At 40.7% G+C, this 12,051-nt stretch overlaps 1 protein-coding gene across 1 annotated transcript in view; it reads left to right on the plus strand.

Moving 5' to 3' along the window:
* GFPT2 (glutamine-fructose-6-phosphate transaminase 2) overlaps positions 1-12,051 on the plus strand; it is a 250,752-nt gene that overhangs the window by 31,877 nt on the left and 206,824 nt on the right. The window contains exons 4-6 of the mRNA XM_044068937.1: positions 246-371; positions 7,801-7,859; positions 8,082-8,216. Of these exons, the coding sequence (XP_043924872.1) occupies positions 246-371; positions 7,801-7,859; positions 8,082-8,216 (320 nt within the window). The remainder of the gene's footprint in view (positions 1-245; positions 372-7,800; positions 7,860-8,081; positions 8,217-12,051) is intronic.

A 12,051-nucleotide genomic window follows, 5' to 3' on the forward strand; every position in this document is an offset into this window, starting at 1 on the left:
AATTGCAGAAATAGGATTCTTTTTCACCACCTCTCACCATATAAAATAGACTGCTGAAAAATTATAGCAGGAATAATCCAACAGATGTAATTATATTATGGTACACTTGTGTAGAGCTCTCAGTTTTTGTATTGCAAAGTGTACTTAAAGTTTAACATACTGAAGGGGAAAATCTGAACAAAATTGTGTAATTCAGTTACTGTTTAAGCTAACAGCATTCACAAACTAAATTTGTTTGCATCTAGAACAGGATGGTTTGGACTTGGATACATGTTTCGACTCGCACTTTGGAATTGCTCACACCCGATGGGCTACCCATGGGGAACCCAATGCAGTGAACTCCCACCCCCAGCGGTCTGATAAGAATAACGGTAGGTGGTTGGGATGTAATTAAACATGCATTTTACTGTTTTGAGACTCTTAAAAGCTACTGTATGCTCTGTTACTTTGGTTAGTGTATTTTAGAGTGGTAGCCTAGTGCAACAGGGAAAGTGACTGGATGCAGATGATGCTAATAAATGGCTGCTGAATAAAACTGGGGTAATCAGAAGTGTCATTCCATGCAGTTCATTATATTGGCTAGGTCATTACAGAGAAGGCAGCAGGAAAAGTGTACCCTTTTGCCAAGGATTGCAGCTGTTTTGAAGCGCAGCAATAAAGAATGTAGAAGTAGAGAGACATTCTTTCCGATTGAAAAACACAGTTAGCAATGACATCCTAGTAAAAGAGGGTTTTCAACACAAAATGGAAAGGAGTGTGGGGAGTGTAAATTGAATTACCTGATGATAAAGGAGGCAGTGTAAGAAACCATTAAGGAAAGTTGGTAGGTACTGGGGTTTGAGTAAAAAAAAGGTTTTACCTTGTAAAAGGAGCTGATATGATCTTATTTAATAGAGAGTATATGGCTCTGGAAATGCCACACTTTTGAAATGTAAAACTAGGCAAATCGTCCAGAAAAGGCCAAGAAAAATGGGGGGGGGGGGGGGATCAGCATAAATAGTCATATGAAGCCATAAAAAAAAGCTTATAATGTACCCCCAACTTTGTAAGGGAGCACCTTAGTGTACACCCTACCTTTTAATGCTTGTTAGGGTTCCCCTTTTGAAGTGCCTCAAAGGAATGAATCGCATTGAAAGAAAAAGGCATCTTTATGCAGTGGGGGTAGGAATCGTACCTCTCGACCTCTTAGCATAAGAAGTCTGGACAAAGCCAAACATGATGGGGAAAAAGGCTCCAAAATAGGGACGCATTTTAAATATTGCTGTTATAAACTTTCCAAGTTGCTAGAATAAAAGGAGTTGTGTTTAACATGCGTTTTCTGGAGGATGTGAAGTCTGAAATTCCAATGCATGTAATTGTCTAATGACTTCAGTCGTTAATAATTTACTCAAAAATACACAAGTTGTATGAGGACAGACTAAAAATATGAGGCAAAAATTGGACATTCTGCAAAAATCTGGACAGTTGAGAGGTATGGGTGGGATGTAAAGTTCCAGTAAATCAAGAACCACATATACCTGCAGTGTGCAGAATGACCTTCTGTAAACAGCACCTAAGACCCTGAAAGTATATTGAGCGCTTTTGTCCTTTTATTAAACAAATGACTTCAGAAAACGTTCCGTTATGCAGTACAATAAATACCCTCGCGACCCTAGATCATGCGTCTACAAACTAATATAATAACTTGTTTTTGTCATACCCATTCATTAATATTTAATGTTCTTAAAATAAATGATCCATTACAGAATAAGTAAAGGTGTCATTTTCCATACATCGCAGTTTCTGCTTTTCAGTTTAAGGATAGACTTCATATTCACTGCCTCAGTCAAACCTGGCTATATACTGGTTCTCAAACTAAGATGGAAGCAATGTTCGTGATGAACCTGGCTATATACACTGGTTCTCAAACTAAGATGGAAACAATGTCCGTGATGAACCTGGCTATATACTGGTTCTCAAACTAAGACGGAAGCAATGTTCGTGATGAACCTGGCTATATACTGGTTCTCAAACTAAGATGGAAGCAATGTTCGTGATGAACCTGGCTATATACTGGTTCTCAAACTAAGATGGAAGCAATGTTCGTGATGAACCTGGCTATATACTGGTTCTCAAACTAAGATGGAAGCAATGTTCATGATGAACCTGGCTATATACTGGTTCTCAAAATAAGATGGAAGCAATGTTCGTGATGAACCTGGCTATATACTGGTTCTCAAACTAAGATGGAAGCAATGTTCGTGATGAACCCGGCTATATACTGGTTCTCAAACTAAGATGGAAGCAATGTTCGTGATGAACCTGGCTATATACTGGTTCTCAAACTAAGATGGAAGCAATGTTCGTGATGAACCTGGCTATATACTGGTTCTCAAACTAAGATGGAAGCAATGTTCGTGATCATCCGCATTTCAAAATCTCCTTGTCTCTCTCCCTCAGTATTATCAAGTACACAGAAATAACGTTTTCTGGAATTGTCACACTGCAAAAATGTCTAAATGGAGCATTTGTTTTCTGCTTTATCCTATGCATAAGTGTGTTCATATATTTGTCCTGGCTTGTAAGACATTCCTTTTTATTTTGTCAGATAGTCTGAGTTACCCTTCAGAATACTCATTTACATACATGATCGACCGAGCAACAGTTTAAAAACCTGTTAGTAATTAAAATACCATTTTTAGAGAAAGAATATAAAGAGGAGGTGACTGACCAAATAGATTCATGAGGCATGCAATTCCCGATTTGTGTTCATTGCAGACCATTAAGTAGCCTGCCCAAGTTCCCAGTTGTCCCAAAGTACTGTCTGGTTAAATGAGTCAAGGTCACACAGTTGGCAAACAAAGGCTTAAGGGAATCCAACCCTGTACCACAGGAAGTAGCTTATTAACAACTCATTACATTAATCCTAATGCTAACTGCCAGACTAACAAAGATATAGTTTGGCCCTGCAAGCCTCATAACTTGTATAGCTGTATTTCACCATCTGAAGATTGGTCTCTAGACCACTCCAGTTTCAACCTGTTCCTCTTGCTGATACTGTTACTGTTCAGCATACACTATATTCTCAGGCTTTGGAATACAGTTTGGAGTGTCTTATGATGAAAAAACATTGTTGTAAACAATTGTAACATTCTTAAAGGTAACGTGGAGCTATATGACAAAATAGGAAGGGTACCTAGGTTTATTTACAAGACCTTATTTACAAGAGAATAAACACAATTTAAACAAGCTCTTAGCTAACCGGAGAAGACTTTATCGGGTATACAAGTGCAGCATTTGTAAATGGGGGTGCTTCATACTTGAGGGATCCTATGCATGTCTGCAAGGCAGCAATAAGTTACTACATTAATAAAAGGTGTAATTGTAACTTAACTTTTGTGGCAGTTTGTGACAGTTGTGAGGTGTTCTACATTGGTAAGTGTCTTACAAGCTGTCATAAAGATATAGATGAACTCACTTATGCAATTATGACAAAAAAATAAAAGACAAATACCCTGCTTAGACTTTTTTTTTTTTTTTTTTGTACCACAACAATTCCAGTAAATTTTATTTTTGTGAGATTATGTTGAGGTCTACAACGAGGGGATTTTGAAAGACTGTTGTACATTAAGGAACTTTGTTGGCTGGCAAGTTGGGTTATCAGCTAGTATATTGCCAAGTTTGAATGAGGCAGAGAAGTGTGTGCTTAAGCCAAAAGCTGATAGATTGTGATATATGGAAAATAATGGCACCTTTTATTAAGTAATGGATCATTTTAGCATTTTAGTGGGTGAACAGATATTTTCAGTTGTTTAATAAATTTTCATGAGTGGATGAACAGATGTTTTCAACTGGTTAATGAGTCATACAAGTCTAGTTTTTAGTCACTTGCTCTGGTTTTACAAGATTATTTAAAAGATGTGCTGAGTAATAGCAAATTTTCTGAAGAAGTCAGTTTAGGATAGGATGAAAGTTCTCAATATAATATGTCGGCGTTTTCTCCTTCCCTTTGTGTGTTTTCTGTGTAGTTTTTTTTTTTTTTTTTTAATGAAAAGGGGCATGAGAAGGATAGTCCGCCTTTCTTCAGGTCCCAAAACAGTTCAGTTTGTTAAATTTATAGGGCACCCATTCATTCATTTGTTGTCAGATGGCCAGTGTTTCCTTTTCAGGGTTGTGGAACATGTACGATACATGTACTCGAGTGGCAGATAACAAAATGTGAAGATCGTTGGAAGGGCTGGGTGCAATTAGTTCTTGGATTCCTATCCTTACAGTAGATATAAACTCTGTTTCCATAATGAAGGGAGGAAAGGGTCAAAGAGCAAACCTTCTGTGGTCCTAAAGAGAAGTGCCCCCTGCCATCAACACCATAGTTTAACTGGGCATCACTTTAGTTTCTGTAACTGTTTTAATATGGAAATGTATTCTTATAAACTACTTCAGAATGTTTAATGAATTACTTGATCTTCACTTATTTGAATTTCAAAACTGGGTTTTCAGGCACAACCCAGGCCTTTGAGAAGGCAATACACAATGAGCAACTGTTACATATGCAAAGAATGTAATACAGTTTTCATATGCAAACAATGTAATAGAGTTGACACTTAAGTAGTGAATAGCCTATTAATACACCTGGAGTAACAAGTAACAGTTACTATAATAAATTTTAATTACTAAATGTTATTTCCTGGATGTCAAGATTAAGACAGTAAAACAATTCAAAATAGTTCAGTGAAAACTTGTATACAAAAAAAAAAACATTCTGTACACATCCCTCCCACCCCACCCCAGCAGAGGTAACCACCATGAAAAACTCCTCCAAAGCTAACTTTGCACTCCAAAAATCAGAGGTGGCTAACTTCACGGCACCCATGCAAATGGAGAATAGTTGCATGACCAAATCATACACCAGTGCACTGTACGAACACATACACAAATGCGTGGATCTCACCATACCCAATAGAACCAACATGCTCTCCTCCAAACAAAGGAAGCCAATCTGGTAGTCCCCTGCCATAAACAAACTCTACAACAGAAGGAGAAAACTGATGTGGAATAAGTGAAGTCCCAAGACTGGAAAAACTCCCTTATCAGCCTCAACAAAAAGTTGAGATCCCTCATCAAATCCTCTAAAGCTAGCTATGAAAACAGAAGCAGATAGTAAAGACAACCACAAGTCCTTCTGTAGTTATGTAAAGAATCTCCTCGGCAATACTCAGATTTGCTCAGAGCTACTGCACAATGGTACCACTTGTACTGAGCCAACAGATATTGCCAGTATACCGCCCAACAGATTCAGTGCCAACCACAAGTCCTTCTGTAGTTATGTAAAGAATCTCCTCGGCAATACTCAGATTTGCTCAGAGCTACTGCACAATGGTACCACTTGTACTGAGCCAACAGATATTGCCAGTATACCGCCCAACAGATTCAGTGCCAACTTTACCCCCCCAATGGACCAATCACAATACCAGTAGATTGCCAGGCACCCAGTATTACTGCTGCACAGGTTAAATCAGCACTGTCCAAGCCCAAGAATACAGCTTCTATGGGACCTGACAATATCACTGGCTGTGTTATACATGAACTACAGAGTGAAATTGGCACCTCACCTGTGTGCCCTGTTCAATCACAGCCTCCCCTCAGGATTTGTCCTTACCAAATGGTGCACTACTACAGTCCTCCCTCTCCACAAAGGAGGAGCTACTACAGACCCAGGGAGCTATCGCCCCATTAGCCTGACGAGTCTGATATGCAAAGCTATGGAACGCATCATCATGGACCTAATAAACAAGGATATAGGGAATCTTCAAACTCTGGATCCTACACAGTTTGGTTTTGTGAAGGGTAGATCGTGCCTGCTCAACTTGGTAAACTTCCTTTGAGTCAGTCACCGGAACTGTGGATGAAGGCAAGGTGGTTCATACAGCCTACCTTGATCTAGCCAAGGAGTTTGATACCATTCCCCACTCAGGAATCCTAGAAAAACTCACTAAGCTAGACATCGACTCCTATATCACTAGGTGGGTTGCAAACTGGCTCACAGATAGAACCCACAGTGTGAAAGTAGCTGACTCCAAGTTAGACTGCCAAGTAGTCATGAGTTGAGTCCCACAGGGTTCAGTCCTGGGTCCTCTCTCTGTGGTATCTACTTCTCTGAAGTCCAGGCCAAAACAAAGGGCCTCTAGCTGACAAAGTTCGCAGAGTATTGCAAGTTGGGAGCTATTATTAACTCCCCAAATAATGTTGACATCCTACAGAATGGCCTCATTGAGACCAATGACTGCTGTTAAAACCATGCCAAGCTCAATGCCAAAAAGTGTGTCATCATTCCCTTTGGGAAAAACCCGGTTCCCATGAATTACCACATTGATGGTAGTCCACTGAACATAGGAGGCGTTATAAGAGATCTGGGAACACAGGTTGACAGCAACCTCTCTTTTGATCACCACACTGCCACTGTGGTCAGAAAGTTCTTCTATGTGGCACATCTCATTACTAAGGGTTTTACATCCAGAAAGAAAGAGGTCATTGTCTCCCTCTACTCTTCCTCAATAGGCCAGTCATTGAGTACAAGGCCCAATTTGGCATGTACCTCGCTAGACACCTGCAACAACTGGAGACGCCACAAAAGTACCTCACAAAGAGGATCCTAGGCCTTAAACACTTGTCCTATATGGACAGACTCAAAAAAAACTCCAACTGTTCTCTGTCTCACATCATCTACTTAGAGGCAATCTCTGCTTGACTTACAAAGTCATATCTGACCCAGCTCTATTAGAAATGCTACCACTAAAGAAATCCCAATCCCTCTGCACCACACACTCCAGAGACCTCAACCTCATTACCACAATCAACAGAACATGTTGGAGGGACAGGTTCATAACCCAGAGATTGCCCATACTATGGAATAGACTTCCCATATGTGTCCAGCAGATCACCTCACTGGCCCTCTTCAAGAGAAATCTTGATGAGTGGATGGGAAATTCACTCCAGTGGCTGTACTCGACAGAGGCACTAGGAACTAAGGTTGGGTGGCATGATGGCAGGGTAATCCTATGGCTAGGCTTGTAAAGGTCCCAGGGCCATTGGCCTAGTACACACTTAAGAACCTATTAATGAAATGTGTACAAAGTAAACATCTTATGCAAAGTGAAACATGTTTCATTGTGCATAGGAAGTTTCTTTTGTATACATTTATGCATTGCACCAAAAGTTCAGAGAACTATTGTTCATAGATTTACAATGTGGCAAATGCTATTTATCTAATCAGCTTGTTAGTCAGCTTTTTTGGGATTATTAAAATTCAGCCATTTATGAAGGAGCCATTTAGGCAGCAAGATGTTGACCAACATCCCTGAAACACTCCCAGCTGTTTTAGTGAAGATACTGTTTTGGGTTGGTTTTGAATGGCATGTAATTGGGTTCCTCTGTTATTTCCTTAAGCAAACTGTTCCAGTTTGCTGGGACACGTTTGTAGAAAGGCTCCTTCACTATTCCTGCTTAGGTTAATTGGCTACTATGAATTGGCTGAATGCAGCAGTTTCATTTTCTCGTTTCACTGCAGCTGGAAATGAACCTATATGTAGTTAAAATATTTTTCTTCAGTTTCATTGCATCTTTTTGGCTCGCCTCATGATGTAGGCTGTTGAATAGAGTAAAGTTGGGTAATGTACTGCAGTGATCAACTATTGTGCAGTACAGTAGAACCTGCCCTCTTCTTTGTGATGGGCCAGGAATAAAATTTAGCTAAGGAAATGTTAAGGTATGAAACAAATGGATAGTTTATTTTAATAGTGTTTTGTTTTGTGTATTTTTCAGAGTTTGTTGTTGTACATAATGGGATCATCACCAACTACAAGGTCCTGAAGACTTTTCTGGTAATTCTCACTTTAAAATATTCAAATATACCACATAAACAGCTGTAAATGTATTATTTTAGTACCATATATAGTTAAGCTTATATGACTTTTCATTTTTTTTATCAGGAAAAGATAACCCCTTGGCTGGTTGTCAGATTCTCAGTTTATTTAAATGTTTTGTGGTTGACATTCGAGGATGTAACACTTATGTCTTCACCTGCATGTCTCTGTCAATTCTAGGAAAGTAAAGGGTATGAATTTGAGTCGGAAACAGATACTGAAACTATTCCTAAACTGATTAAGTATGTATATGACAACCGAGAACGTGATGACATCAGCTTCTCGACTCTGGTAGAGCGAGTAATTCAACAACTTGTAAGTGATCTCTATTTGTAACACTTTTTGTGCGCCCTCGTGTTTTTGTATGCCAAGTACTAATAGGTCACTTGCACCCTCCTTAGCCAGTATGCCCCCCAGAGTAATAAAGAATGGATTGCTAACTAAAATTACTAAGGCATTTACTTCTGGAGAATACATTTACAAATAAAATAAAATTTCACTCTGTGCATTTCTGCTTGTCCATTTCTACTTCACTTTCTGGAAAGAAGTTATTTCAGTTTTGTATCCAGGCTTTGCATTTCCTGTACTGTGTCCAGTTTGTTGACCACTGCCTTGAGGTTCCTAGCCTAGGCTTCAGTGTTTGTCACATTTTCATTTATAGATGTGCTGTTTATATCAGCAGTGGTCACAGGTCACTGATGTATCTTCCAACTTATTGTGGTGCTTGTTGCTACCACTGTCTCTGCAGATGATCAAGGAGTGTAGTAGTGTGTCCAGCCCTCCTGCTGCAGGTCTTTGCAGTGTGGCATTCTTTCTCGCAGAAATATATATTTCGATCTTTGAGGATAGGTTGTAGGGAAAGCATTCTTCATCGCCTGTGAATGACTGAGCAGTGTTGTTGAGTGAGTGATTTTGTGCTTCAGTTGTTTGCAGTCGAAGTAGCCCCAATACTGTAGTACTCCCCATTACAGCTGCACAAGAAAGTTAACAATTTCCATTCACATAAAGAGAGAGAGTCCTAACTACAGCCAAGGTGACCCAGGTTTTACTAGCAGTCTGGGTACCTGTAGGACCTGGCAGGGGGAGGGGAGGAATGAGGACACTGGTTGTGTATCTCTTCGGGGGGGGGGGGTACTGATGTGCTGCCAAGGGAGTGGTGGGAAGCCATATTTGTGGTTCCAGTGGAGGTTTGAAGTTGCACTTCATAGCTGTGTTGGAAGAATTGGGGGGTGGGGGTGGTGGTCTTGAGTAACATCATTGCTTTCCTGGGAGGAGCAGGGCCACACCTCATTGATTCTGTCTCTTTTTTAAGATGACAGTAGTAGGTAAGGACTAGCCACCTGGCAGTGTAAACCTTGATTCTAGGCTGCCACTGTTGAAGTGACACCCGACACCCCATCCCCATGTACAAAAATGGGAAAATGGGTTGTGCATGAATGGATTAATATGTAAGGGATAGGTCCTTCCTACAGGAAGTGAAGCTGTCCCCTTCCTTGACCAACTGTAGCGGTAACTGAGTTCAGTGTCCATTCTCAACCCCACCTCACATATCCTGCCATCACTACCTGTCCAACTGGTGACCCTGATTCAGAGGACTTAATAACTCTGAGCCTCCATGAGCTGTTGTACTGGGAAGTTAGGGGCTTAAGAGAGCCATGTTGCCATGGAGGTCAACCATGCCCCAACACATGGCAAAAAAAAAAACTTTTGCATTAATGTTCTATTTTTTTTTTTTTTTTTTTTATGTCTTGCCATGACGTTCCATCGGTGTTGTCTATCTCCACTAATCCTTTACTGTGGTCTCAGTTCTGAGCCTCAGAAATGACTGCCATTTACTTCAGCTAGTGCCTTCCAAAGTCTCGAACCAGGCTCTACCCATAAAGCTCCTCTCAAATTACCTCCAATCGAGTTTGCCCAACATAGTGGCAGACCGATACACAGACATAGTAATAATAAACCGATGTGTTCGTAATATGAAGGATAGGGAAAGGAGGGGGGTGTCTAGGATTAGTGAAGATAGACAACACAGATGGAACGTTATGGTAAGACATAACTTCTTTATCTGATGTCAATCTTCACTCTGTTCTTGACTCGGGAACAGTGTCCCCAGCTACTTTAGTCTTGGGAGGTCTCATGGAAGAATGTTTCTAAGCACCATTGAACCAAGTGATGCCTGTCCCCTCAAGACCTGATCCAATTTCTAATGAGTGATAAAAGTATGTGGAGAAGACCAAGTGGCCACTGCACAAATGTCCTACAAGGATGCTCTTGCATGAAAAACTGCAGAAGTTGTCACTGTTCTGGTTGAATGGGCTTTAACCTGGGCATGGCAGTTGGAGCCCTTTCGACTGGCAAATAAAAGTAATACAGTCTCTAAACGATTTTGCTAAGGTAACCTTTGAAACTGGATTACCTAGAGATGGGAAGAAAATGCAACAAATAACTGATCAGATTTTCTGAAATGCTTTGTTCTGTGAAGGTAAAAACGCAGCTGTCTGTGAACGTCTAGCAAATGAAGGGGCTACTCTCCTTCACTGGTAAAGTTAGGAAAAGAAGACCAGCAGTTGAATAGTCTGGATTTTATATTGACTTCTGAAACCACCTTTGGTAAAAAGGATGGATTTGGCCCCAAGTGCAACTCTGTCTTTGTGGAGTTTTAAATATGGCGGTCTGCAGGATAAGGCCTGAAGGTCAGATACACTCTTGGGAGACGTAATATAGCCGCTAAAAATAAAGTTTTCCAAGATAAAAACTTCGTCACAAGTCACTGATGGTTGAAAGGGGGACGAAGTAAGGGAATCTATGACTAATTTTGGATCCCAGGTAGGAATTGTTTCTTTAAGGGGAGGTCTTAAAACATCAGCAGCCCCTTTAAGAATGCTTTGCAAAGTTTGTGGGACATTAAAGGTGAGCCGTCGAATCCCAAACGAAAGTTCGAGATGGCTGCTAGATAAACTTTGTTAATGCAGAGGAACCAGATTGATGGAGGTTGGCTAAGAAATCCAAAACCTTGTGAACGGGGTCAAATAAGGATCAGGTTTGTTGCTAAGAGCCCAGTTCACAAATTTTTCCCATTTACTTTAGTAAAATTTCGTAGTTGAAGGTTTGTGATGAGCCACAATTACTTGACAGACAGGAGAGGCTAGGGAAGGATGCCTGGCAATCCTGGGAATTGGAGAAGCTGACTCTGTGAGCTTGATATGGTGGGGGTTTGGATGAACCATGCCTTCTGGATGGGACAGCAAATGTGGAGCTGGGTCCAAAATCCATGCCTCCGAAGAAGGTGAGGCCAAAGGCAGGGAAATCAAACCTGTTGAGGCCAAAAAGGAGCAATGAGGATTATAGAGTTCTCAGTCCTCTTGGCTTTTTTTTTTTTTTTTAGAAGTTGCAATATCAAGGGAGTTGAAGGAAGACATAGAGAAGACCAGGGTGCCAATTGTGAAGGAGAGCGTCTCTGGGTGACTCCCCAAGTGGGGGAATTAGGGCGAAGTAACTTCTGCACTTGTTCAAGGGTGAGGCAAAGAGATTACAGCAAGGTTGCCCCAGTAATGAAAAATCTCGTTTGCCACTACAGGATTGAGAGACTACTCATGAGGCATGAGAATAGTTCTGTTCAGCTTGTCTGCTATCACATTGGAGCTCCCTGGAATGTGTGTCATTATGATAAAGCAGTTGGAAGAAATCACCCATTACTCAACAGAATGGGTAAGATTTGGTTACTCCCTGTTTGTTGATATACCAGACCACAGACATGTCTGTTTGAATTGCTACTGTCACTAGAGGAAGGGCATCCTTGAAGGCTTGCAATGCTAAAAGCACTGCCCTAATCTCTAGAACATTGTTGTGCAAGTTGGCCTCTATTTGGGACCACGTGCCTTGGACTGTTCTTCCCAGATAATGCCCCCCCCCCCTCACCTTATCTGGGAAGCATCTACAGTTATTGTGGCTTAGGGAAGAATGAATGGTCATCCCAAGAGAATCTGATCAGAGTGGAGTCCCCACATAATTATTTTATTTATTTATTTATTTATTTATTTATTTATCATTTGTTGACCGGGAAAGTCCGACTAGGTTCCACAGAGCCTGTTTTCAGCGGAGGCCCGGGGAGAAATTCTCCAGATGCATGTCTTTGGAATAAGTCTTGTTTGCA

This window comes from Protopterus annectens, chromosome 4.part0, assembly GCF_019279795.1.
Source record: "Protopterus annectens isolate FY-2018-M chromosome 4.part0, PAN1.0, whole genome shotgun sequence".
In the NCBI taxonomy this organism is placed as follows: domain Eukaryota; kingdom Metazoa; phylum Chordata; order Ceratodontiformes; family Protopteridae; genus Protopterus; species Protopterus annectens.